We start from the raw sequence: 24,283 nt of genomic DNA on the forward strand, positions 1-24,283 counted from the left end.
CACCAGCCCAAGCCGTGCCTGCCTCCAGAGCTGAGTGGCCTTCTGGCCCCACTCCGGGATATTGCCACGATGCTGGAAAGAAAGGATGGGAATGGTGTGGGGATGAGGTGGAACAGATGAAATCCAGAGACTCAGGGAACCTTATCCTCATGGTTATGCCCACCTTCCCCCAATTCCTCAGGCAGGTCAGCCACAGTGAAGGGTCCCACCTCTGCTGAAGTTTAAAAACAGACTTTGGGCTCCAAAGATGTTGCCTGCTTCAGTTAATTAATTTAAAACCATATTAATTTAAAAATTAAAAAAAGGGGCTCCTGGGTGGCTCAGTCGATTGAGCATCCGACTTTGGCTCAGGTCATGATCTCACGGTTCATGAGTTCCAACCCCTCATTGAGCTTTCTGTTGTCAGCACAGAGCCTGCTTCAGATCCTCTGTCTTGCTCTCTGCCCCTCTCCCACTCTCTCTCAAAAATAAACATTGTTTTTTTTAATATTTAGAAAATACATAACCACGGTAAAGAAAAATCCAATCAGTACAAATCCAAGTACACACAAACACACACATGCTGAAAAATCTCTCCCCAATCATCTCCTGCTTGAAAAAAGTAATTATTTTTTCACTGTCTTTCTGCATTTGGTTTCACTGACTCCCACTCCTGCCAGAGGGTTCTGTCTAATGAGCAGATTGAATTAAAACCCTCAGTGACTTCTTAGTACCTCAGGACAAATGCAGACTCCTTGCCCTTCATGATCTTGTTCTGGTCACCCCCTTGGACCCTTCTCCTTCCTAGCCTCCACATGGCTGCAGGTATATCCGCAGATTGTCCAGGCTATTCTCTGTCCTGCCATACCCTTCCCACTCCAGCTTAGGCTCCTGAGTCCTACTCATGTTGTACCTGTACCAATGTCCCAGACCCTATTTAACGCTTCCATCCTGTGCAGCCCTAATCAGGATTAATGACACTGAAACTGTCTTTCTCTTTGGGGCAAGGAAGGGTCTACTTATTTGATTCAATACCCAAGCCCCTCTGCTGGCACAGAAAAGTTACCCAATCAGTGTGGCAGGTGTGAATGAATAATAGTAACATACCCACCACATAGTGCTAATCCCACACCTGGCACTGTTCTAGGCAATTTACATATATAAACTCATATATCCACACGACAACCCCAAGGTTGATACATCCTCGTTATACCAACATGGAAACTAGACCATTGAGCAGTTTAAGTAAGTTGTCCCAGCTAGTAAGTGCTGGGCTGGGGTTTGAACCAGCAGTTTGATTTTCCATAAATGAGTCAAGAGATGGAAGGAGAAGGTTGGGACAGCAGGGAAAGAACCCAGGTAGAATTTGGTCTGTGTGCTTTGCATCTAAGGATCTTCCCGCCCTCTCTCATTTCGCTCCCAGAAACCCCATTTTATGAAGCAGGAAAGAGAGACCCAGGGCGACCACAAATAACTCCGAGAGACCTGTGGAGGGAGCCGTGGAATTTATTTGGGGGTCCAGGAGCACGGGTGTAGCCGGTATGGGCTGGCTCCAAACTACAACTCCCAGGAGGCACCGGGCCCCCAAAGCCCACGCGACGTCACAGCGGCAGAGGGCGCAGGCGGCTCGGCTAGCCCGGCCGGTGGACTGTTGGGCCGTTTCGCTCGGACCTCGGCCCTGGCCCTGGCCCTGGCACCGCGGTAAGTGGAGCAACCCGCGCCAACCCTGCCTGCAGGGGCTTGGCGGCGCGCGCTCGTAGCCTCCGCCATTGAGCTGGGCTGTGGAGTGCGCGTGGACCGGGATGGCATCTACCATATAGGGGGGATACGGGCCGAACCAAGTGACCCTGCGGAGGGGAAACCCAGACGGCGACTCCCAGGCCGCTACTTTGGGGCAGTTGGGGGGACCATACTGTGTGCCACACATACGCAGACCACACTCGAGGGGCCCAGGTCTAAAGGACGCTGAGTAGGGGTCAACCCCGCCCCCTGAACGGGGGTCCCCAGGACCATAGGGAGCGGGGCGTTGTTTTCCAGCTGGGCGAGTCTGAGGGTCCCCAACCCTCCAAACACCAGATAGAGCCTCAAGTTGAAGAATTGCCTCGGAAAACAAGGTTTACAGGCTCGGTCTGTGTTTGGGAGGTGGTTGAATGAGTGGGCAGAGATTGCCCAGGTCTGATGATACCAGTGCCCACGTGGAGAGATGGATTGTCTGGATTCGGATCTTTACAACTACCCCTTCCCTTTCCCTGACAGATGGGAACTGTTCCCTGGGGACTGAGCTTGTCAGCATCCTTGACCTGCTGTCGCCCCTGAAGTCAGAGAAGAGACCCTGCGGACCCACACACACCCCCTGCCCTGTTTCGGGGTCGTGTCCTTGTATCTGGTCTTCTGCCCCTAGCAGCCGCCTAGTCCGACAAAGAAACAAAGGAGCAGAGCAGAACGATGATATTGGCGTCCGTGCTGGGGAGTGGTCCCCGGAGCGGGCCTCCACTCCGGCCCTTACTGGGGCCTGCACTGTCGCTCCGGGCCCGCTCCACATCAGCCACCGATACGCACCACGTGGAGATGGCACGGGAGCGCTCCAAGACTGTCACCTCCTTTTACAATCAGTCGGCCATCGATGTGGCAGCGGAGAAGGTGCGCAGCTGGCAAGAGGCCGGAGCTGGAACGGGTGTCCAGGGAAGGGGTGGAGCTAATGTGGTGGGGGTGGGGTGTTGCAGATCCAGTGCTCAAAGCCCATCTGCCCCCTCCAGCCCTCAGTCCGCCTCACTCCAACCATGATGCTCTATTCAGGCCGCTCTCAGGACGGCAGCCACCTCCTGGTAAGATTTCTGCACCCTATTTCCCTCTTGGTCCCTGGAGCTCTGGCCCAGCCACTCATGTCCTGGCCCTGACTTCCCTCTTCTTTTCTAGAAAAGTGCCCGGTATTTGCAGCAAGAGTTGCCAGTGAGGATCGCTCACCGCATCAAAGGTTTTCGTAGCCTTCCTTTTATCATTGGCTGCAACCCCACCATATTACACGTGGTAAGGTGGTCTCAGGGGGCATGGGTTTCTCTAGAGGGGACCTTAGATCATTGTGCCCACTGCCCAAGGGGCATATTGGGAGATGGGACTAGAGTGGCAGAGACTTGTCTGCCAAAAGGTTTCAGGGCCATAGAAGACTCAGATCCAAGCCTTCAGAGGCCAAAGTTGAATATTCATGGAGGCTTAAAAGGCCATGATGGGAGTTTAAACCAAGTGAATTGAGGTGGATGGCAATCCCCATGGGTAAGCATGGGTGGCTGCTCTCTACCCAGTGCCCACAACATCCCTGTGAATTCCCACACCTCTTCCTTGCAGCACGAGTTGTACATCCGTGCCTTCCAGAAGCTGACAGACTTCCCTCCGGTGAGGGCTGGGCCAGGGTAAGGTGAGGGGCTGAGAGGTCAGGGCTGGAACATCCATGCTTATGACTCTGTGGCCTATAGATCAAGGACCAGGCGGATGAGGCCCGGTACTGCCAGCTGGTGCGACAGCTGCTGGACGACCACAAGGATGTGGTGACCCTCTTGGCTGAGGGCCTGCGTGAGAGCCGGAAGCACATAGAGGTTAGGGGCAGCACAGTGGGCACCCAAGACTACTGGGGGGCCTGGGAAAAGTACAGAGTTTCTGAGACTCCACTCTTTACAGGATGAGAAGCTTGTCCGCTACTTCTTGGACAAGACACTGACTTCAAGGCTTGGGATCCGTATGTTGGCCACACATCATCTGGCGCTGCATGAGGACAAGGTGGGGTGCTGGGATTTGAGACCTATCAGGTGGGGCAGAGGGGACTGAGCCAGGGGCCCCCTTGGGCTGGGGACTGGGCCAAGGGCCTGGGGAGAGGTTTGGGGCTGCCTCAGAGGTCCAAAGATTGCAAGCATTTGGTGGCCAAGGTGTGGGTCAAGGTGCTGCTTAGTCTTGACTTCTTTCTCCTGCCAGCCCGACTTTGTTGGCATCATCTGCACTCGCCTGTCGCCAAAGAAGATTATTGAAAAGTGGGTGGACTTTGCCAGGTGAGGCTAGAACAGCTAAGGGGGTGGATATCTTCCAGCCCAGAAGGCTTGGGTCTGAGCCCTTGCCTAGGGCATGGTCTAGGGCAGGCTTTCTCAAATGTGGCACAATTAACATTTTGGGTCAGATAATTCTTAGGAGGTGTCTCATGCTTGTTAGGATCTTTAGAAGGGTGCCTGGCTTTTACTTAATACAACTCCTAGCTGTGGCAAGCAAAAATGTCTCTAGAAATTGTAAAATTTCTCTAGGGGTGGTGGGGGCAGAAATTCCTCCATCTGAGAATCACTGGTCTAGGTTTGAACCCTTGCTCCTATCTACAGACGCCTGTGTGAGCACAAGTATGGCAATGCCCCCCGCGTCCGCATCAATGGACATGTGGCTGCCCGTTTCCCCTTCATCCCTATGCCACTGGACTACATCCTGCCTGAGCTCCTCAAGAATGCCATGAGGTGGGCTGGCTGGATATGTTGGAAGGGGGCAAGACAGGAACAGGGGTGAAGCTGGGGTACCACTACCTGCTGATCTTTCTTCCCTGCATAGAGCTACGATGGAGAGTCACCTAGATACTCCCTACAATGTCCCAGATGTGGTCATTACCATCGCCAACAATGATATCGATCTCGTCATCAGGTTTGCCCTGAGTGGGAGTTGAGCTGGGATATATGGGGGTTCCAGGCACTGTTTCTGACTTGCTTCATGACCTTGAGCCATACCTGCCCTGCCCTGAGACAAGATACACTTTGTTTCTGAGAATGCCATGAGCTGGATATGAATGGATCTGGGGTCAGCTGGTTTACAGGGCTCTGTGCTTGTCAGCAACTAAAAGGCCTGGACTGAGGAGTCAGGAGTAACCAGTCCATGATGCTGGCTTGAGAATAAATGTAAAATCCTGTGAGAAGGTATAAGCAACCAGTGGCTCAGCAGAAGTGAGGATGGAAGGATATCACTTATAAAAAATAATGCCCGAGGGTCCAGGTGGACTACATTCCATCTTTGGGTGGAGGGGGCAGGAAGGCTGACTTAGCACTATTTGCTTGGGAGGTAGTGAGCCCCCACCAAAGCTGAGCCAAGCCCATGTTATCAACATCCTGCCAGGATTTCAGACCGGGGCGGGGGAATCGCTCACAAAGACCTGGATCGGGTTATGGACTACCACTTCACTACAGCTGAGGCCAGCACCCAGGACCCCCGGATCAGCCCCCTTTTTGGCCACCTGGACATGCACAGTGGTGGCCAGTCAGGGCCCATGCACGGGTGAGGCCCCACCTGGCCACAATGGGAGGGTGGGGGTCCCCGGGAGACTCAAGCCTCTGAAGCCTCTGTCCTGTCCCCCATCCATTCTAGCTTCGGCTTTGGGCTGCCAACCTCACGGGCCTACGCAGAGTACCTCGGTGGTTCCCTTCGGCTGCAGTCCCTGCAGGGCATTGGCACAGATGTCTACTTGCGGCTCCGTCACATCGATGGCCGAGAGGAAAGCTTCCGCATCTGACCCCACAGCCCTTGGCCTGCTTGCCTGCCTGGCCCGGGCTGCACACCCTGCCAGGACCTTCTGGGTGAGGCAGGGTACCACCCTGCTCCACATGCTGCTGCATCTGGGGTCTTAGGGCCCCAAATATATGGAATTACATGGAGCCCAGTGCTGCCCCTCCTCTACAGAGGTCCGTTGCCTCCCTGCCTCCAGGCCTTGGAGGAGAGGAAGTGGGGACCCTTGAGGCCTCCAGCACCAGCTCCGTTATTCTTGTTCCTGGGGAACCCCTACCTTGACTGCTGTTTGTTATTAAAGTTCACATTTTGAATGCCCTCTTGGGCCCCGTGTGTGGGGAGCGCAGGTGAGCTTTGGTTTCCACCCTATTCTGGTTCCCTGGGCCCTTGGGTTTAATTAGCTCATGTCTTAGTCTCTAACTGTCCTGACAGCCTGGCAGGCTATGTATAGAATTGCCCCCAAATCTCTTGCACATTTGGTTTGGCGGGAGTTGGGATGGCTCTGGCAGTTTGTGCAAAGACCTTTCATTCATTTCACTTAACAAATGTTTCTGGGTCCCAGATAGTTTTGAAGGCCCAGCTTGGCCCAGCTTCAGGCCTCAGTTCTGACTCTTCCCTTCCTGGCAGTCACAGGTTCTGGAAGTGAAGGTCACCAGACTGGGCAACCTGAGCCACCTGATTCCTGAGCCTGAGTAAGGTTAAAAATACTGCCTGCCAGCTGTGCCTGCTTCTGCCAAGGAAAAGGAACACACAAGATTATACCCTGGCAGGTGCCAAGGGACAGTGGGGCATTGGTAGGGAGGGCTAAAGGAAAGGGCTCTAGAGAGCAGGTGGGACCCAGGGGAGGGGAAGACAGGCCTGAAAGCCTGCTTTGGTGGGACTGGTGATGGAGGTGGGGGATTGAGGGGAGACAGGAATTGTATCTGGAGGTCAAATGCCAGGTGGTGGAAACCACAGTGACTTATCAGACTGAAAATCCTGCTGACTGCAGTGCAGGGGGTCAGGCTGGAGTACAGCCAAGAAGCATGGGCTTTTTACTGCAGGCAGCAGTGATCCATGGACAGATTTTAAGCTAGGAAGGGATGTTTCCACTTGGATTTCGTAGAAGCAGATGCTGAAAGGAGGGTTTGTGTCCATGTGATTTGTTGAGAAAGTGCTCTGGTTAGGGAGTAGGGGAAGCAGGAAAGGGAAGGGCAGGAAACCAAACAAGGATGTCATCTCAGGCAAAAGTCCAGAGCTAGTAAGTTTTGCCTTAGAATTGAGGCAAGAGAGCTAAGTTCCACAGTCATTGATGGATTCCTTTACTTGACAATCATTGGTTAATGTCTATGTTGGGAAGTAGGGGTGGGTAGGTACTTAAACATCCAAACTTAAAACTTTCCTTTTCAGCTTCTTAAGGCAACACAGCTCTATTAGTCCAAGGGATAATTTGACAAAGAGCCTCTGGCTTTTGAAAGCACATCAATCAAAGGTAATCTGGATCTGAAGAAGCAACAAAGAGATTCCAGAGGATCTGGGTGAAGCATCTACATAGTTCTAGAAATAACAGATTTGCACAGTAGAAGGAGGATTAGAAGGAGAATAGTGAGGAGGTTGGCGTAGTAACCTGGATCAGGGATTTATAAACCCTAGGTTAATCCTGAACTAGAGAGGAGAGCATCCCTGCAAGATGTTGGGTGAAGTCAAAAGTGAGGCACCAGAACCTTAGGTGGATAGAGTGACAATCTTGAAGATGGGGAGTGGGAGAAGGCATTACAATTTTAATCTTGTCTTGCCTAACTTGTTTTTTCAGATTCTTATGCAGCCAGACACTTGGCATTCATTGCCCACCTCCAATTCTTTAATTTCCCCAAAGCCGAGTTACCAGCACTTCCCATTGCCATCAACCTCCCCACCTCCCATATGGAACTCCTATTTTTCTTTTCTTTTTAAAGTTTATTTTGAGAGAGAGCGAGGGGAAGCGGCAAAGAGAGGGGGGCAGAGGTCTGAAGTGGGCTCCACACCACAGCAGAGAGCCCGATTTGGGGCTCGAACTCAACAGCCATGAAATCATGACCTGAGCAGAAGTTCAAGGCTTAACCAATTGAGCCACACAGGCACCCCAAGAACTCCTACTGATCTGCAACCTGAGGCCCCATACGCAGGCTTTGAGCATTCCACCCCAATAACCAATTTGAGCTTCTAAGCCCAATAACTAATTTATAAGTCAAAGAAAATTAAGAGAATGGCAAAAAAAAAAAAAAAAAAAAAAAAACATTTATTGAACACCTACCTTGCTTGGTACTGTGCGATACACTTATATACATAAGGGATACCCTTTATATAGTTACATGGGTTATACAGTTATGTATAGTTTAACCATAACCGACCCTCTGAGAATGGACACCTTTGTACAATTTACCCAGAGTAGGATCAGAACCCGGATTCCTCACTAAGCCCAAGACGCTCTCTAATATGTCCACTGCGTCTAATTTGTCTAGGGGACAAATTAAGCCTTTAAAAAGGCTTAATTCTATGAGAGCAATTTACTAGCTATCCCTGGACACAGCTGTCCTGTTTCCTTCACCGTGAACAAGGACGGCAGTTTCTTCAATCTTTACAAAAGGGGTGACGGGGCTTTAGGTTGGCGGAAGTGGGCAACGCAGAAGTGGGTGTTAATTCCAAGCTCAAAGCCCTACTGCAGCCAGGGAGGCAGCTCTGGCTCCGTCCCGGTACCGGGTAAAGTGGGGGCAGTGCCTCTGGTAATTGGCACCTCCTGGCTTCCTCAGGCACCAGGCCCTTTAAAAAGATCGGGCTGAGTCATCACACATCACGAAGGTCTCCTCTTTCAACTCAGGGTTCAGCCATATTTCTATACGGAAAAAAAAAAAAATTCCAGCGCGATTGGCACACGAAAGGTCAAACTTGTCAGGGACCGCTAAAACGCCGCACTAACCAGTGAGCTCTTGCTACGCCACAGGCCCCGCCTTCAGGGCGGTAGCTGCCTCCGCCACGCGTCGCTGACCCGGAACTAAAAGCGCTGCGTGGCGCCGGATTCCAGCGTCATTTCCACTACGACGATGGCGGCACAGGGAGCAGCTGCGGCCGTTGCGGCGGCTACTTCAGGGGTCGCGGGGGAGAGCGATCCCGGGCCCGGGGAGAATGCGGCGGTCGAGGGGACCGCCCCGTCCCCGGGCCGCGTCTCTCCCCCGACTCCAGCGCGCGGCGAGCCGGAAGTCACCGTGGAGATCGGAGAAACGTACCTGTGCCGACGACCGGATAGCACCTGGCGTGAGGGCGGGGCCCAGGGACAGGGGGCGGGGCATGAGGGCGGGTTCTCTGAGGGGGCTGACGTTGTAGGGGCGGGGCTTGAGGGAAGAGCGCGGAGTTTCCGCCCCTCCCGGGCACCGCCTACAAATCCCACCAGTCTGGCTCTCCTGGAACACAAGCAACTCCCGTTTAATTGTATGTAGAACTCCCATTCCACTTGCTTATCCAATCTTAGACTTCATTCCCTTTTTAAACAAAACCATCGTTCCTTGCTGGTCTCTCTGGTCTCTGCGACTTACTTTTCCATCCCTCTTCTACAACCGCCAGCAGAGGGGACCTACCAAAACACAAAAATGAACTTCCTTTTTCCTTTTCTTGTCTTACTTCATCTTCAGAATAAACCCCCAATTCCTTAGAAGGACGTACATCTTTGTGACCTGTGGTTTTTAGACACCCCTAGCAAAGGCCATTGCCAGACTAGACCACACTGTACTCTCTGAAGACCACATGCCTTTTACCACCTGTGCCAAATGCTTGAATGCCCTTGCCTTTCTTGTTCACCTAGCTAGCTCCTACTCATCCTTTAACACACCATATCCCTTGTGATGCCATTACTGACTCCCTTCAGGCAAAGTGAGTCCTTCCCTTATGAATGTGCCTACAACATTTTCTTCATACCTCAGTTAGCCATAGTATATGTGACATTATGTAGTCATCGTGTGCGTCTTCCCATATCAAAGTGGGAACTTCTGGAGGGCAGGACCTCTTGTGATTCACTGCTGTGTCCTCTCTACCCAGCAATAACACAGCATAGGACCAGACACGCAGTGGTTGCCTTACTCATTTGTTGAATGGTTGGCTAGTTGTCAGGCGCTATGCTACATGCTTTAGAGGCATTAGCTCACCCTCTGAGGTGGGCACTATTAGTTCTGTTTTGTAGATGAAGAAACTGAGGCTCAACCAAAATAATTTGCACTTAAATATAGGAAGTGAGGAGCTAGAATTGTATATAAACCCAGAGCCAGCCTTCATGACTGCTGAACAAATGAGCAGCTAAGTATAGTAAAACAAGCATTGTATTTGGAGCCAGACTTAAACTCAGTTAAATGTTAACTTCTTATTGTTTTTCAAATATGTGAGCCTGGGTAAGCTTCAGTTTTTCATCTGTAAAGTAAGAGTAACAGCTCCAACCTGGCCCACTTCACAGGCAGCGATTGATGGAATGACAGATGTAGATGGGTGATGTTAGCTTGTGTATGTCCCTGGAATCTGGAAACTGCTCCTCAGTGTGAAGGATTCTTCTTGTTCCAGCCCTGCCTTTCTGATGATCCTATCCTTTTTCTTTCACAGATTCTGCTGAAGTGATTCAGTCTCGAGTGAATGATCAGGAGGGCCGAGAGGAATTCTATGTACACTACGTGGGCTGTGAGTGACTTGGGGCTTTCTGGGCTTGGGTGGGGGAGAGGGGTGGAAGTACAGCACCCTCATGGCCTATCCTCACAGTTAACCGGCGACTAGACGAATGGGTAGACAAGAACCGGCTGGCACTGACCAAAACAGTAAAAGATGCCGTGCAGAAGAACTCAGAGAAGTACCTGAGCGAGCTGGCTGAGCAGCCTGAGCGCAAGATCACTCGCAACCAAAAGCGCAAGCATGATGAGATCAACCACGTGCAGAAGGTCTGGACCCCCTCCCTTTCCCCAAGGCCCCAGGAGGCTCAGCTGCCTCTGCCAACTTCCTTGGGTCCCAGTGCCAAAACCATAGCAGCTCCTGTTTCTTTTTTTTTCTTTCTTCCTTTTTTTTAATGTTTATGTATTTTGGCGGGAGAGAGAGAGGGAGACAGAGGATCCAAAGCAGGCTCTGCTTTGACAGCAGCGAGCCTGATGTGGGGCTCAAACCCCTGAGCCATGAGATCATGACCTGAGCTGAAGTCAGCTGCTTAACCGACTGAGCCACCCAGATGTTCCATCAGCTCCCACTTCTTAAGCTCTTATAATGTGTAAGGGACTTTACTTATGTTTTGTGAGATACTCTTCACAGATAAGAAAACTGAGGCTCAGAGAGGGCAAGCACTTGGCTGCAGTCTCACAGCAAGGAAATGGCACACCTGGGACTGGAACTCAGGCCTCCTGCACCAATAGCCTCCTTTGTCTCCTATTTGCTGTGCCACCGTAGACAAAGAATTGAAGTCCGAAGAGAAGGAAGAGAACATATGATATTGGGTGCTTGCTGTTGCCAAGCACCGTGCTGAGTCCTGCATGTATATAAGGTTAATGCATCCTTCCTAACAGTTCAATGCCACAGGAATAATGGTTTCTTTTTGTAGATGAGGAAGCAGGATCTGAGAGGTTAGGTAACATGCCCAAGGTTACACAGCTAGTAAAAGGGCGGACTGGAATTAGAATAATAATGGTAAACATTTATTGGCTTGTGAGCCAAAGTTATAGGCTAAGTGTTTTAATACGTGATCTCACTGAAGTTTCACAGCAGTCCTGTGAGGTAAGCATTGTTATTATCTCCAGTTTACCGGGGAGGAATAGATGGGTTTAAGAACCCAGTCGGGGGGCGCCTGGGTGGCTCAGTCAGTTGAGTGTCTGACTTCAGCTCAGGTCATGATCTCACCATTTGTGAGTTCGAGCCCCGCGTCGGGCTTTGTGCTGACAACTCAAAGCCTGGAGCCCTTTTCGGCTTCTGTGTCTCCCTCTCTCTCCCCCTCCCCCACTCACACTCTGTATCTCTCTCTCTCAAAAATGAACATTAAAAAAAAAAAAAGAACCCAGTCAGGAATTAGATTTGCCAACTAGATTGTCCTACTTCAGGGCACCAGCCCTTAATCATGACTTTGACATGTCCTAGAAACTTGGGCCACTTGTTCCAAAGTCTGGGTTCTTTTCACCCCTGCCCCTGGGGGATACTTTTTCCCCACTCCGAGTCTCAGTTTCTTTTTGTAAAATGGGGAGTGCAGATGAGTCCAGGGCTTATTGAGATTTCAAGGCACTTAGACATTCATTACTTTCAGCCAGTGATATTTCATCCTTCTGCATGTTTGTTGTGTGCTTTGGGGCAATGTTTTCCCAACTGTGGGGTGCAGCTTTTAGTAGATTGCCAAATTAGTTCAGTAGGTTGTGACCAGCGTTTAAATTTGAAAATGAGAGAAAGAGGGGTGCCTGGCTGGTGTAGTCGGTAGGGCATGCAACTCTTAATCTCAGGGTCATGAGTTTATGCCCCGCATTGAGTGGAGAAATTGCTTAAAAAATAAAGATAATAAAAAAATGAAAGGAAGAAATAGGATAAGATAGAAAATGTCAGAGTACGTTGTGCTTTATCAAAGGTAAGTATTATTTATGAGAAGCACATAGAGATACACATATATGTATACACAAGCAGGTCAACTGGTTTACAGTGCTAACGGCTCTTCCTGTTGGGGGTTGTGAAAAAAAATTTTGAAATCCCTGAACCAGGAAGACCTTCAAGGTCTAAGGCAGCACTGCCCAATTGATCTTCCTGTGACAAGTGGGAATGTTTAATATCTGTTGTCTGATAGAGTAGCCACTGGCCACATGTGGCAATTGAGCACTTGAAATGTGTTTGGTGTGGCTAAGAATTAAATTTTATTTAAATGTAATGAATTTAGGGGCACCTGGGTAGCTCCGTCGGTTAAGCATCTGACTTTGGCTCAGGTCATGATCTCATGGTTTGTGAGTTCGAGTCCTGTGTCAGCCTCTGTGCTGCCAGCTTAGAGCTTGTAGCCTGCTTCAGGTTCTATGTCTCCGTCTCTCTCTGCCCCTCCCCTGCTCACACTCTGTCTCTCTCTCTCTCTCAAAAATAAATAAACATTAAAAAAAAAATGTAAACAATGAGTTTAAATAGCCACTTGTGGCCAGTGGCTCTTCCGTTGGAGAACATAGGTCTGAGTATCTCTTAGTTCCTCGACCAGGTTGCACTAGCAAATTAAATCTCAAAAATGTACCTCAAAGCTGATAGTCAGCAGGGTGGATGACAGTAGGCCAGTGGTGATAAATTCAGAGGATGGATAATCAGCGAGTTAATGAGTCAGATTCTTCACAGCTTAATTAACATTTAATTCTAAATAAACTGCAGCATTTGAAAAAGTAGTGTTTTTGTAGTTCTTTAATGCATTTGCAGGAGAGGATTGTATTTTGTGAGAGCTGGGAAGTGGGTTTTTAAAGAGGCATATAAGGAAAATCTTTCTTCCCTCATCTTTGCAGGGGTTAGGCTCAGGGTTGGACAAACGAGGGGCCTGTGCTTGACAGTGCTGAGTACCGGTTCTGTAGCCTCACCTCCCTGTGCCTTAGTTTCCTTTTTGTGCAGTATGGATAATGAGCACTCTTGTCCCTGGTTCTTTGTGAGGACTAAATGAAGTAATGCCTATGGAGTGCTTGGCACTTGGAATAAATGGCAGCTGGCTATCCCCAAGGGCAAGTGACCTCACCTCTCCCTGCCTGTTTACTTCCCTGTAAACTAGAAATAAGAATGCTCTGTTTTAGGGTGGCTGAAAAGGTTAAATGGGGCCATACAGGCATAGTGCTTTGTGGAAGGGGGTCTGGGTAAAATGCTGGCTCCTTTCTCCCTTCTCAACTATAGGGCAAGGCTGCTGTCTCCTCTAGTGTAGGTCATGGGCCTTCTTGGATCCCCCCTTCATTGTTAGGCTGTGCTTGCTTTGCTTCTACAGAGTCTGGCTTAGGAATAGGATGTGTTGTGAGTGTGACATGACTTTTAGTCCCTGCTTTCTAAGGACTTGGAAAATAGGAGAAACCAATTGGGGGCAGTTAGAGGGGATTGTTGTTAACCACTGCATTCCCAACTTGAGAAGGAAAGGGCATATTCTGTGTCAGAAGAATCCAGTCCGGTCTCCTGGAGGGGGCAGGAAGGGTGCGAGGCCTTGAAGGACAGGAAAGAGCACAGTAAAAACAATTACCCATGATGGCTCATAAAACTGCCTCATCTCACACTCACCTGGCTTACGCTCTGTTTGAGGTTGAGTAAGCATTTTTTGGCAGAAAGAGGAGAGGAAACTGCATGTGCAAAGGCACGGAGGCCTCAAAAAGAGAGTTATTGATAATGTAGATTTGAAGGGGCTAAGACTGGAGGCTGGGAATCTGCAGGGGCTTAGGTAAATGTCCAGACTTGAGATGGTGGCAATGGCTATTTGGAGTTGGGCAGAGAATTCCAGAGAGGGATCAATTCCACAGATGTCAAGGAGGTAAAATTCACAGGACTCGGCCCTAAATTGAATGCCAGCTTCCTGAGAGAAGGAGTCTTAAAAGCAGACCAGGGGCACCTGGGTGGCTCAGTTGGTTAAGCATCCGACTCTTCATTTCAGCTCAGGTCATGATCTCACGGTTTGTGAGTTCGAGCCCCGCATCAGACTCTGAACTGGCAGTGTGGAACCTGCTTGGGATTCTCTCTGCCCCTCCCCCGATTGCCTCTCTCTCTCTCTCTCTCTCAAATAAATAAAAGCACTTAAAAAAAAGAGCAGACCTTCTATTGGTCTTGGACAATTGGACTGAGGGGATGTGCCCAGTGAGATGGGGACCCCAGGAGGACGAATAGGTTTGTAGGGAGCACAGGTTTAGTTCCTTTCTAGACACCTAGGCACCTATGGGAGTGACCCATGGGGCAGGCAGCTCCCTGGATCTGGTGCTCAGGAAAGAGGTCCAGCCACACCAGGGAGTCTAGTGCCAGTTCCTCCTGTTTGCACAGAAGACAAGATCCATTACTCATCTGCCTCACGACAATTTTGGCAGAGCTGGTTGATCCCATTGTATAGCTGAAGGTTTTAGCCCAAGGAGACTGGAACCAGGCCTGATCCTAGCCATGTTCATCTGGCAAAAGGTCTAAACTCGGGCATCAGGGATGTGTGGGTGGGTGGGGAAAGTGAGAGAGAAGCTTGGCCCACCCAGCTTCAAAACCAGATAAAACAAGTCAGCTGTTCATGTGGTTGTTGTCATTCGGAGGATGAGGTCTGGAAGACGGGAAGGAAGCACTGGGTTCTGGTTCAGGGGAGGGACGGCTTGACCTCCACTTCTGTTCACCTCTGTCCACTGCTCTGTCCTTGCCCAGACCTATGCAGAGATGGACCCCACAACAGCAGCCTTGGAGAAGGAACATGAGGCGGTAAGCAGGGGCAGGGCTCCTGCCTGCGGGTACCCCCTCTCCCAGCTTTCCTTGCTCTGACTGAGCCATCCACTGCCCTCCACTCCCACGTTACCCACAGATCACCAAGGTGAAGTATGTGGACAAGATCCACATCGGGAACTACGAAATCGATGCCTGGTACTTCTCACCGTTCCCCGAGGACTATGGGAAACAGCCCAAGCTGTGGCTCTGCGAGTACTGCCTTAAGTACATGAAATTCGAGAAGAGCTACCGCTTCCACTTGGTGAGACTGGGCCAGCTGGGTCTGGTGAGAGAGGCAGGCGTGGAGGCGAGGGCTGCTGAGGCTGCAGCGATAGGGAAGAGAGACGGGTCCAGAGGAGTTGAGTACAAGGAAGAGCTGCCCGTGGGTCAAGAGACCTGGGTTCTAGGCCTGGCCTTACCTTTGCTCGAGTGACCTTGGCCAACTTGCTGCCTTTCCCCAGACCTCAGTTTCCTCTTCTGTGGAATGGGGACAGTAATCCCTGCCCTTACCACTTCTTCAGGTCAACCCAAACACCACATGTTAATCAAGGCCAGCGCAGTGCCAGGTTCCTCAGTGCAAAAGAGGAAGCGAGCATAGCCCCTGAGCAATGGGACTGTAAGGTGTGGACAGATGGGAAGCATTGGCGGGGAAGAGGGGGGAGCTGTGGCGGGGGTGGGGTTGGTGTGGGGGTGGGTGTTGCCAGGGGCTCGCATCACTAGTGCAGCAGGGAACACTAGGATATTTCCCAAAGGGTGTAACCTGAGGCAGATGTATGCATTTTAGCAATCGCCATTGTCATGGATAAGAGCGCTAGAGAGTCCTCCCAAGCCAGGCTGCTCTAAACTTGAAACCATCTAGCTGTATAATATTCAAGCCAGTTATTTAGCCTCTCTGTGCTTCTTCATCTATAAAATCTATAAAATAGCCTATAAAATAGGCTCTGTCTCCTCAGGGAGTTGGGAGGATTCCTTGACATAGGTGAGGTATGGAGCCCAGAGTCTGTAGATGGGGAAACAGAAGCAGAGACCTGTTGGAAGCCACACAGGGTTGTATGGGTGTACCTAGCAGAGAACCTCAGGGTCTCAAGCTTTTGTCTCCCCATCCCCACCCCCAGGGGCAGTGTCAGTGGCGGCAACCCCCAGGGAAGGAGATCTATCGCAAGAGCAACATCTCTGTGTACGAGGTGGATGGCAAAGACCACAAGGTGAGTTAGATGGCCGAAGTGCTGTGGGGAGGTGGGGAGAAGCACTGGCACCTCTTGGATGATCCTCGTTGTCACCAAAAGGGTAGAAGCCAGTCTTGGGACAAGCCCCCACCGGGAAAAGGCCTGTGGGATCATGCTTAGCCTTGGTAGACACATGGCCCTGTGGTGTCAGTTTTGGGGACTGAGTTTCTGTTCTGTCCCTGAAGACTTTTCTCCTGATGGGTAGCTTAGTATTGGGCAGTTTTGACACCCAGAATAGACTGTCATGTCGGAGGGTGCTTTTAGAAGCGCTTTCTCTTTCTGCCTCAAGGAAAGGTTTCTTTCCTGGGAAGAGACTGCTTGGTGTGAGACTTTCTGCCTGAGACCAGTGTGGCTCTGACAGCTGAGTTCCTGGTTTCTGGCAGAAAGACTTCAGTGGGGGAGGGTGGGGCCTTTAGGGTCTGCTTTGCTGCAATTGAGAACCTGGCCTTTACCTGGTCAGTCTGGGAAGGTCTCACTAAGTGTCCCTGTTCCCATGGAAGGGCAGTAGAGTGTGAGGAAGAGAGGGCAGGCTTCTGAGTGGCTCCTGCTTCAAATTGTCCTGTCATTTAGTAGCTGACCTTGGACAAGTTACTTAACGTTGTTTGTTCCTGTTTCCTCATCTATAAGATAAGAGTCATGATAATGTTTACCTAATAGGGTTGTTGGTGGAACAAATGAGACAGCAATGGCAAGTAGTTAACACTGTGCCTGGCATCAAGTAGGTGCTTAGTAAACATGGGCCTTTGTTACTATTGGTGACCTCTTGGGCTCAGTCAGCCTTGTGATAAATAGCTTGGGGAATATTAGCCCTTAACCTGGCCGGAGTCCCCTGCTTTGCCTGAGCATGAACAGGGGGAGTGGCACAAAGGGCTCCAGCAGGAGGTGTGGATGTTCTTTCTAGCTCTACCCTTGGTTAACTTTGAAGCCTCAGGCAAGCACTGCCCCTTCCCAGAGCCTCAGTTTCTTCCTAAGCAAAGTGCAGTAGCAATGCTGGGCTTCACAATTGTTGGGTCAAATAAGAGTGGGTGTAAAAGGTGTCCTAAATCAGTGGGCCTCTTGATCTGTGCCATGAAGCCACCCTCACGGTCTCATTGTCCCTTCCGATGTCGGTCTTAGCCTGAGTGGGTATCTGGGCCTCAGCAGAGTGTGGCCAAGTGGGCAGACAGCTCAGGCTTTGGAGTCAGGCTCAAAGCTCACCCATTCAGCAAACATTTACCAAGCACGAGGCTAAGCATGAAGCTTGGTGCTTGCTCTGAACAAGACAGAACTCATATACCAGTTTGAATCCTGCTGTAGCACTCAGCAGCTGTGGGACCTCATGCCAGCCATAGCTCCTCTGAGCCTCAGTTTCCCAATCTGAAACATAAGATTTAATGTCCCTGAAGATTGAACTCCTATTTAGCACTTAGAAGTGGTAACTGAGGGGTGCCTGGGTGGCTCAATCGGCTAAACTTTCAGCTCTGATTTCAGGATTATGAGTTCAAGCCCTGCTTTGGGCTCCAAAGCTGGGCATGGAACCTATTTAAAAAAAAAAAAAAAATGGTAGCTGAATGGGGCACTTGGCTGGCTCTTGGTGGAGCACGTGACTCTTGATCTCAGGGTTGTGAGTTTGAGCCTTATGTTGGGTGTAGAGATTACTTAAAAATAAAATCTTTGGAAGAAAAAAAAAGGAAAGAAAAAAACAAAAAAAGAAGTGGTAACAGATTAATCTAGCTCTCTGGTTTTCAGTTTTCCTGTCCATCAGAAAATGACAGTAAGACTCCATCCAATTCTAAATATTGTGAGGAGCCTGCTTCTCACTGGCCTGGCACTGGCTGCTCTCTAATGCCTGGCACTTGCATAGCAGGGTGGCAGCCACAGCCCAGGCCGAGGTGGGAGCGTTATACCTGCTCCCTGAGCCTGCTTCCACCTCCCCACTCCTCAGATTTACTGTCAGAACCTGTGTCTGCTGGCCAAGCTTTTCCTGGACCACAAGACGTTGTACTTCGACGTGGAGCCCTTCGTCTTTTACATCTTGACTGAAGTGGACAGGCAGGGGGCCCACATTGTTGGCTACTTCTCTAAGGTGCTGGGGTGGGGAGCCCGGGTTGAGGGAGGGTGGGGACTATGAACCAGAGAAAGGACTGAGCCTCCCCAGAGGTCCTGACCACACACCCCTGTAGGAGAAGGAGTCTCCAGATGGGAACAATGTGGCCTGCATCCTGACTCTGCCCCCCTACCAGCGGCGTGGCTATGGAAAATTCCTCATTGCTTTCAGTGAGTGGTTCCTGGCCTGTCAAGGAAGGGGCAACTACGGTGGGGGTGCCACCTCAGGGCTGGGTCCTCAGAATCCTTCTTTCCACCACTGCCAGGTTATGAGCTCTCCAAGCTAGAGAGCACAGTAGGCTCCCCTGAGAAGCCACTGTCTGACCTGGGCAAGCTCAGCTACCGCAGCTACTGGTCTTGGGTCCTGCTGGAGATCCTGCGAGACTTCCGGGGCACACTGTCCATCAAGGATCTTAGGTGAGGGCCCTGGAACCCTTAAAGAGGAACCCTTAGAAGAATCTAAGGTTGGCCATGATCTTGTCTGTCTCCTTGTCCCCTTTTGCTGTCCCAGTCAGACCCCACAAGGGAACTCTCCCCAGCAACTACTCCAATCCCTTTCTGCAGTCAGATGACCAGCATCACCCAGAATGACATCATCAGCACCCTACAGTCCCTCAATATGGTCAAGTACTGGAAGGGCCAGCATGTGATCTGTGTCACACCCAAGCTGGTAGAAGAACACCTCAAAAGTGCTCAGTATAAGAAACCACCCATAACAGGTAGGGGGGCGGGGGCTGCCCAGGTTGTGTGTGGTAGGGGGTAGGTGGTGAGGAGCCAGAGCTACCTTTTTGCTGTCACGTGATCCCAAACTAGTCTGACCAGCTCCCAGGACTGAAGCCTGGGGCAGGCTAGTCATTCCCAGGCTTCCCTGCCCCCTTCCCAGGACTCAGTCTGCCCTTGTTCTCACCTAGAGGTGATACCTGGCCTGGGCCCAGAGGCCCAGCCCTGCCTCTCATGTCTGTCTCCCCACAGTGGACTCTGTCTGTCTCAAGTGGGCCCCCCCCAAGCACAAGCAAGTGAAACTCTCCAAGAAGTGAATGGCCTGTGCCCCTGCTGCTGGACCTTTATCTCCTTGTCCCCTAGCCTGTAAATATGTACAGACCTGTTTCGTCATTTTTTAAAATAAAGTAAGTTCTGCCAGTGGTTCTGGACTTTGGAGGTGGGAGGGAGAGGCTAAGAGCTGGTGTTCTTTGTTGCACGCCACACACAGAGCCAATTGTGCTCAAAACATTTTACTCCTTGTTCTTTCTACCCCTCACCCCAGATCCAAGCCCAAGCCCAGTTCCGGTGGGGGCTCAGTCCTCCGGAGTCCAGGAGTTGAGGTTCGAGGAGGGCATGGCAGCCGATGGGGCAAGATTGGGGCCTTTTCTGTTCTTGAAAACATGCTGCCCAGAGGCAGTCCCCGCTCAGAATACAGGAAGAAGGTGAAGTGATGGGGCTCATCAGGCAGAACTGGTAGGGTGCTAGAGCCAGTTCTTTAGCAGCAATTAGCTGGGCAGGTACCCAGTTTTCTAGAAACAGGGTAGGGAGCCGTGGCTCATTTTCACAGCTAAGGGTCCTTGGGGGCTCCATAGGAGCCCAGTGAGTAGGGTTGTGAACAGTAGGTGGGGGTGGCTAGAGGTCCTAGCCAATACCACAGGTAGTAAAACACCTGACTGTGGACCATAGTTGCAAAGAACAAACCCAGAAGAGTGGGCTCAAAGGTCAGGATAGTGCCCTGGACTCCCACAGGGTTCTGGGAGGAAGGAGTGGCTTAAGCCAGTCCCAAGACCCAAAAGATGTCAGGGAAGGGCCAGGTCCATTCCTGGGCCAGGCATCTGTCCTTGGGAGCAGTGTGGAAGTCCTGGAAGCGGGGTCAGCTCTCAGGATGACTAGCTCAGCAGAGGAGGCCCAGGGTCAGGCCTAGTGGCAGCAGAAGGATGAGCCCCAATACAGCCTGGGCTGGGGCAGAGTTGAAGGCCTGGTGGTTGACACAAAGATGGCCATCGGGCTGAGACTCCTGGATTTGGGGCACCACACGAGGCTGGAGCTCTGTCACATGATAGTGAATCCAGGAGGCATAGCTGGAGGTCAGAGTGTACACGCCAGGCCTGTTGGGGGCCCCACAGGCATCGCCCCAGCTCACAATGCCTGCCAGGTACCAGAGGCCCCCCACAAGGCAGGAGAGTGGGCCCCCAGAGTCACCCTGAAGAGAAAAGTCATACAGTAACTGTCAAGACTAGGCCCCAGGCCTCCAGTCATCCACGCCAGCCCCATCCGGCCCTCATCTCCCAAGATGCGCTCGTCTCACTGGAACCCCTGCATTTACCTGGCAGGCATCCTTGCCCCCCTTCACATAGCCAGCACACAGCATGTCCTGCTGGATAAAGTGGGGCTCCTCAGGTTTGGCGTCAATGTTGTACAGACAGTTACATGTCTCTCGGCTGATCAGTGGCACCTCAAGTTGCTGAAGCTGCCGGGGGGCCAGGAGGCTCACTGTAGGAGCAAAAGATGCTTACCTGGGGCCTCCTACCCTAAGTCAGGCACCCCTCCATGCTTCTAGGCATCAGCGCCCACCTCACCTGAGGGCGCCACGTGGCCCCATCCAGTGACAGTACATTGGAGGCCATTGGGGAAGGAGGCGTTGGCTGCAGGGAGGCAGATGGGCCGGATGTAGCGGGAGAAGGTGACAGGGCTACTGAGACGGAGGAGTGCAATGTCACCCTGGGAGCCCTCCTGGTGGTAGCTGGAGTGGGAAATGACCTGTGCCACGGTGCGGACCTCGGCCTCAGGCGTGTAGGAGTCCAGCTGGTGGGCCCCAAGCTTTACCTCATAGTCTTCCTTGATGTGCTCCCTGCAGGCAGAGGGGCCAAGGCTGGGACCCAGGAGACCTCTCCTAGTTCCCTGATCCCTGTGGGCTTGTTATATCCAACCCCAGATTCTGATCCCAAACTGCATGCTAGTTTTACCCTGTGACCTGTCACCTCTGACCTTCACTGCTGACTGATCCTTTCAGACTTTATTGATACCCCTCGACCCAACCCAAGAATCCCAACCTCTGGCCTAGACTGATCCACCTTTGACTTCCCCGCCATGCCCACCACCCAGCTGGTACCTTGGGAAGCAGTGAGCAGCTGAGAGCACCCACTGCTCAGACACGAGAGAACCACCACACGCGTGGGTGCCATCGTAGGTGATGCTGACCTGCCAGGGCCACTGGCCAGCGGCTGCACTGCTACCACCTGTGATGCGTGCTTGGGAGGCCACACCGCAGAAGGCTGCCCAGGGAGGAAGGGGAGGGGGTCAGGTCCTCCTGGGGCCCCCATACCAAGTCCTCAGCCCTGCCGTTCCCCATATAGCCCAGACAATCTGGTTTGGAGCTTGGGAAGTGAGTTCGCAGGAGCTAGCCACCCCTTTGTCCTTGCCCCACTGCTCACTGGGCATGGTTAGTTCTGCCCCCTTAACCACCCTCATTACCTAACCCAAGTTTCATGCGCCTTCCTTTCTCTCAGATCCTCCTACCTTCCATTCAGTCCACTCCTTACAAGTCAGAAGATCTTTATAAACCACAAATCTGATCAGGTCATACCTCAGCTTAAATCCTCCCCAGGCTCCACATTGCCCTTAAGATACATTCTCTACCTTCCATGGCACTACCATTTACTCCAGCCATCCCTCTGGACATTTACACTGGGCCACACACTTGTTTGCCTCTAGACCTTTGCTTATCCAGGTCCCTCTGCCTAGAATACCTTTCTTCATCCCTACTCTGCTATGCAGACCTGTTTGCCTACGGAGACCATTCAAATGTCAGGCACTCCTTAACCTGCCCTGAGCCTGCTGGCTGAGTTAGACAATGCTGGAAGCTCCCAGGGCCCTTACTTTCCCCAGCACTGCCCCATCACACAGTCATGATGGTCTATGACTGTTTCAACTGCAGCAATCTGGGCATTCCCTAGTGACAGGGACTGGAGCAGATCTCCTTGTCCCCAGTGCCAAGCACAGGGCTGGACACACAGAGTGGTGGATGTGTGTTGAACAAACAACAGGATTCCCACACTGAACATCTGGTTTCCAGGACTGCCTCACCCCCACCGAGGCTGCCGTTTGGAGCAGGACCCAACAGCCTTTCACAAAGTCACCTTCCCCGGAGCAGGGAAAACTGCCCAGCCAAGCTCCTCCTTCTCTCCTCATAATAACTACAATAGCTACTATTTAGTGACTGTTCAAGCAATGCCAGGCTGGGAGAGGGCTTTCACTTCTATCTCCATGACGCCTCACTGGGCCCCAGGAGACAAACATAACCAACTTCCATTTTTGAGGTGAGGGGACTGGCCAAGGATACATAGCCAGTAGTATCTGGTGAAGTGGGAATTGAAAACCAGACTCAGAGTCAAGTGGTGAGCCTTAGAAGAAAGGAAACCTCTGGTTCATTTTCCTCAAAGGACCCACCTTTGGAATCAGATCTGGGTGTAAAATCTCAGCGACACCTCTTATTGGCTGTGTCCTCTTGGCTAAGTCACTTCACTCTCTACCTCAGTTTCTTTCTCCGAAGAATTAGGGCTCTAATCCCCATCTTTCAGAACTAATGGGGGGATTTACATAAGGTAATAAGAGTGGGTGAGATGGCCCTACAGAGAGGGTCAGGCACTCATGAAACACTCCATTGGAATCTGAATCCCGGTTCCCTTCCTTTCCCCTCCCCCATGCAAGGCTCACCTTCCTCCCCATCAGCTCCTGGAGGGAGAGAGCAAGAGGAAAGGGTAAACAGGAAAGACCAGAGTTCCCAGGCCCCTTAGCACCTACCACTTCTCCAGAGGACGGTCCTCCCCACCCCCTTGACTCCCCGGAGGCCGAAGCTGAAGGGAGAGACAGAGGCCAAGATCTAGGGAGGCTGAAGCTGGGGGATTCTTGAGCCCAGGATAAGGGATGTGCCCAGAAAAAGATTATAGCCTCAGTTTACGTGCACCACCCCTTCCCTGAGCCCCACACTCTCTGACCCACACATACTCACCAAGACCGGACCGGAATAATCCAAGTAAAAGCAGAATGGCCACAGCCTCCAGCTGTCTAAGTCCCAGGCCCGCCCTGTGGGCCATGGCCCAGAACCAGGGCCCCTGGGGAGACACCAGGCACCCAAGGGAAGGGACCTGGGGTTGGTTTCGAAGGCAAGATCCAGGTGTCGGGCCCAGTGGGAAGGGATCCTAGAATACGCGCTGGGAAGGGGGAAGAGATGTCCAAGGCAAGAATAAGGCACAAAGGGAGACGTTGGGGTTTCCGCAGCTGCCAGTGAGGACACGTCTCCCGCTCGGTCTGGCTACGTAGAGACCTTCCAGAGTGGTGGATCCGTGGAGAAAGGCACTACCTGCCTGTCCCTCCCCTAGCCCCGCCCTCCTCACTTAGCTCCGACAGCTTTTGTTGCCAACACAGTCCTAAGTCCTCCCAGACCCCTAGGCCCTGTGTGTGTGTGTGTGTGTGTGTGTGTGTGTGTGTGCGCGCGCGCGCCAGGAGGGACTGGAAACCCCTGACAGCTGCACTCCTTAGAGTGTGACCCAACTGCCGTTTGCCCCAGGTCTTTCAGGTCTCCCAGACCAGTTATGTCCCCCAGGGCCTGGCCCAGCCTTTGTTGTCCTGGGGCCACTGTGCTCCTCCTTTCTTCCCTCCTTCAGCCTGGTATCTGAGCTCAGGACACCTGGGTCTGCCCTGGACCTGCCGTTTCAGGCCCTTCTATAGAGCCTGCGGCCTCCTCTGTGTGTGGTGAGGTGTGGTGAGCGCGACTGGCAGTGCCAATCATCTCATAAATATTTCCTGAGTGCCTACTATGTTCCAGGCACAGGAGACAAAACAGACACCATCTCTGCCTTTGCTGAGCTCACAGTGAAGTTAGAGGTGACAGCTTTGAATCAAATAATCACATAGCAATTATAGAATAATTTCAAGCTAGGCCCTCTGATAAAGAAGAACGGGTGCTCTGGGGGCCTGTTCGCAGGAGCCTGACGTAGGCTGGCATAAAGAAGGGTTCCTCAAGAAGGTGCTGTTACAACTGAGGCCAGAGGAGCTATGAAAGAGTGTTAAGGCAAATATGGGAGGAGAGTGGTCCAGGGAAA

General features: G+C 51.7%; 3 protein-coding genes across 6 annotated transcripts; 2 read left to right on the forward strand and 1 right to left on the reverse strand.

The window, feature by feature from the left end:
- Positions 1-1,649: 1,649 nt before the first annotated feature.
- On the forward strand, positions 1,650-5,815 carry BCKDK (branched chain keto acid dehydrogenase kinase). Of its 2 annotated transcripts, XM_027051550.2 has the most exons (12): positions 1,650-1,680; positions 2,236-2,619; positions 2,736-2,804; positions 2,896-3,006; positions 3,322-3,369; positions 3,450-3,569; positions 3,652-3,750; positions 3,943-4,016; positions 4,335-4,463; positions 4,555-4,644; positions 5,110-5,268; positions 5,359-5,815. In XM_027051550.2, the coding sequence occupies exons 2-12, from the start codon at positions 2,425-2,427 to the stop codon at positions 5,501-5,503; spliced, it is 1,239 nt and encodes a 412-aa protein (XP_026907351.1). In that variant the 5' UTR covers positions 1,650-1,680; positions 2,236-2,424; the 3' UTR covers positions 5,504-5,815. The 2 variants fall into 2 exon arrangements, with proteins under 2 accessions (XP_026907351.1, XP_026907352.1); XM_027051551.2 differs by lacking the exon at positions 5,110-5,268.
- A 2,710-nt stretch (positions 5,816-8,525) lies between these two features.
- KAT8 (lysine acetyltransferase 8) lies at positions 8,526-19,340 on the forward strand. Of its 3 annotated transcripts, none has more exons than XR_008294701.1 (11): positions 8,526-8,766; positions 10,096-10,170; positions 10,249-10,424; positions 14,830-14,883; positions 14,984-15,148; positions 16,002-16,091; positions 18,037-18,177; positions 18,275-18,368; positions 18,464-18,614; positions 18,713-18,916; positions 19,170-19,340. XR_008294701.1 is itself a non-coding variant. In XM_015076884.3 (11 exons), exons 1-11 carry the CDS (start codon positions 8,556-8,558, stop codon positions 19,232-19,234), a joined length of 1,377 nt encoding a protein of 458 aa, XP_014932370.1. In that variant the 5' UTR covers positions 8,526-8,555; the 3' UTR covers positions 19,235-19,340. The 3 variants fall into 3 exon arrangements, 2 of the variants coding, with proteins under 2 accessions (XP_014932370.1, XP_053069557.1); XM_015076884.3 differs by having other exon boundaries at positions 18,762-18,916; XM_053213582.1 differs by lacking the exon at positions 18,713-18,916.
- A 73-nt stretch (positions 19,341-19,413) lies between these two features.
- Positions 19,414-23,875, reverse strand: PRSS8 (serine protease 8). The gene is made up of 5 exons (XM_015076885.3): positions 23,191-23,875; positions 21,292-21,454; positions 20,759-21,030; positions 20,506-20,672; positions 19,414-20,382 (listed from the first exon to the last, which is right to left on the reverse strand). The coding sequence occupies exons 1-5, from the start codon at positions 23,273-23,275 to the stop codon at positions 20,074-20,076; spliced, it is 996 nt and encodes a 331-aa protein (XP_014932371.1). The 5' UTR covers positions 23,276-23,875; the 3' UTR covers positions 19,414-20,073.
- Positions 23,876-24,283: the final 408 nt, after the last annotated feature.

Source organism: Acinonyx jubatus, chromosome E3 (genome assembly GCF_027475565.1).
Source record: "Acinonyx jubatus isolate Ajub_Pintada_27869175 chromosome E3, VMU_Ajub_asm_v1.0, whole genome shotgun sequence".
Taxonomy (NCBI): domain Eukaryota; kingdom Metazoa; phylum Chordata; class Mammalia; order Carnivora; family Felidae; genus Acinonyx; species Acinonyx jubatus.

Excerpts from the sequence above, each read along its gene's own strand:
- BCKDK (XM_027051550.2), top strand. The coding sequence starts at position 2,425 with ATGATATTGGCGTCCGTGCTGGGGAGTGGTCCCCGGAGCGGGCCTCCA. Across the intron at positions 2,620-2,735 it reads TCGATGTGGCAGCGGAGAAG|CCCTCAGTCCGCCTCACTCC; the intron begins GTGCGCAGCTGG and ends TGCCCCCTCCAG. Across the intron at positions 3,007-3,321 it reads ACCCCACCATATTACACGTG|CACGAGTTGTACATCCGTGC; the intron begins GTAAGGTGGTCT and ends TCTTCCTTGCAG.
- KAT8 (XM_015076884.3), top strand. The coding sequence starts at position 8,556 with ATGGCGGCACAGGGAGCAGCTGCGGCCGTTGCGGCGGCTACTTCAGGG. Across the intron at positions 10,425-14,829 it reads AGATCAACCACGTGCAGAAG|ACCTATGCAGAGATGGACCC; the intron begins GTCTGGACCCCC and ends GTCCTTGCCCAG. Across the intron at positions 18,369-18,463 it reads AAAATTCCTCATTGCTTTCA|GTTATGAGCTCTCCAAGCTA; the intron begins GTGAGTGGTTCC and ends CACCACTGCCAG.
- PRSS8 (XM_015076885.3), bottom strand. The coding sequence starts at position 23,275 with ATGGCCCACAGGGCGGGCCTGGGACTTAGACAGCTGGAGGCTGTGGCC. Across the intron at positions 21,031-21,291 it reads GCTGCTCACTGCTTCCCAAG|GGAGCACATCAAGGAAGACT; the intron begins GTACCAGCTGGG and ends CTCTGCCTGCAG. Across the intron at positions 20,383-20,505 it reads GGGGCAAGGATGCCTGCCAG|GGTGACTCTGGGGGCCCACT; the intron begins GTAAATGCAGGG and ends TTTTCTCTTCAG.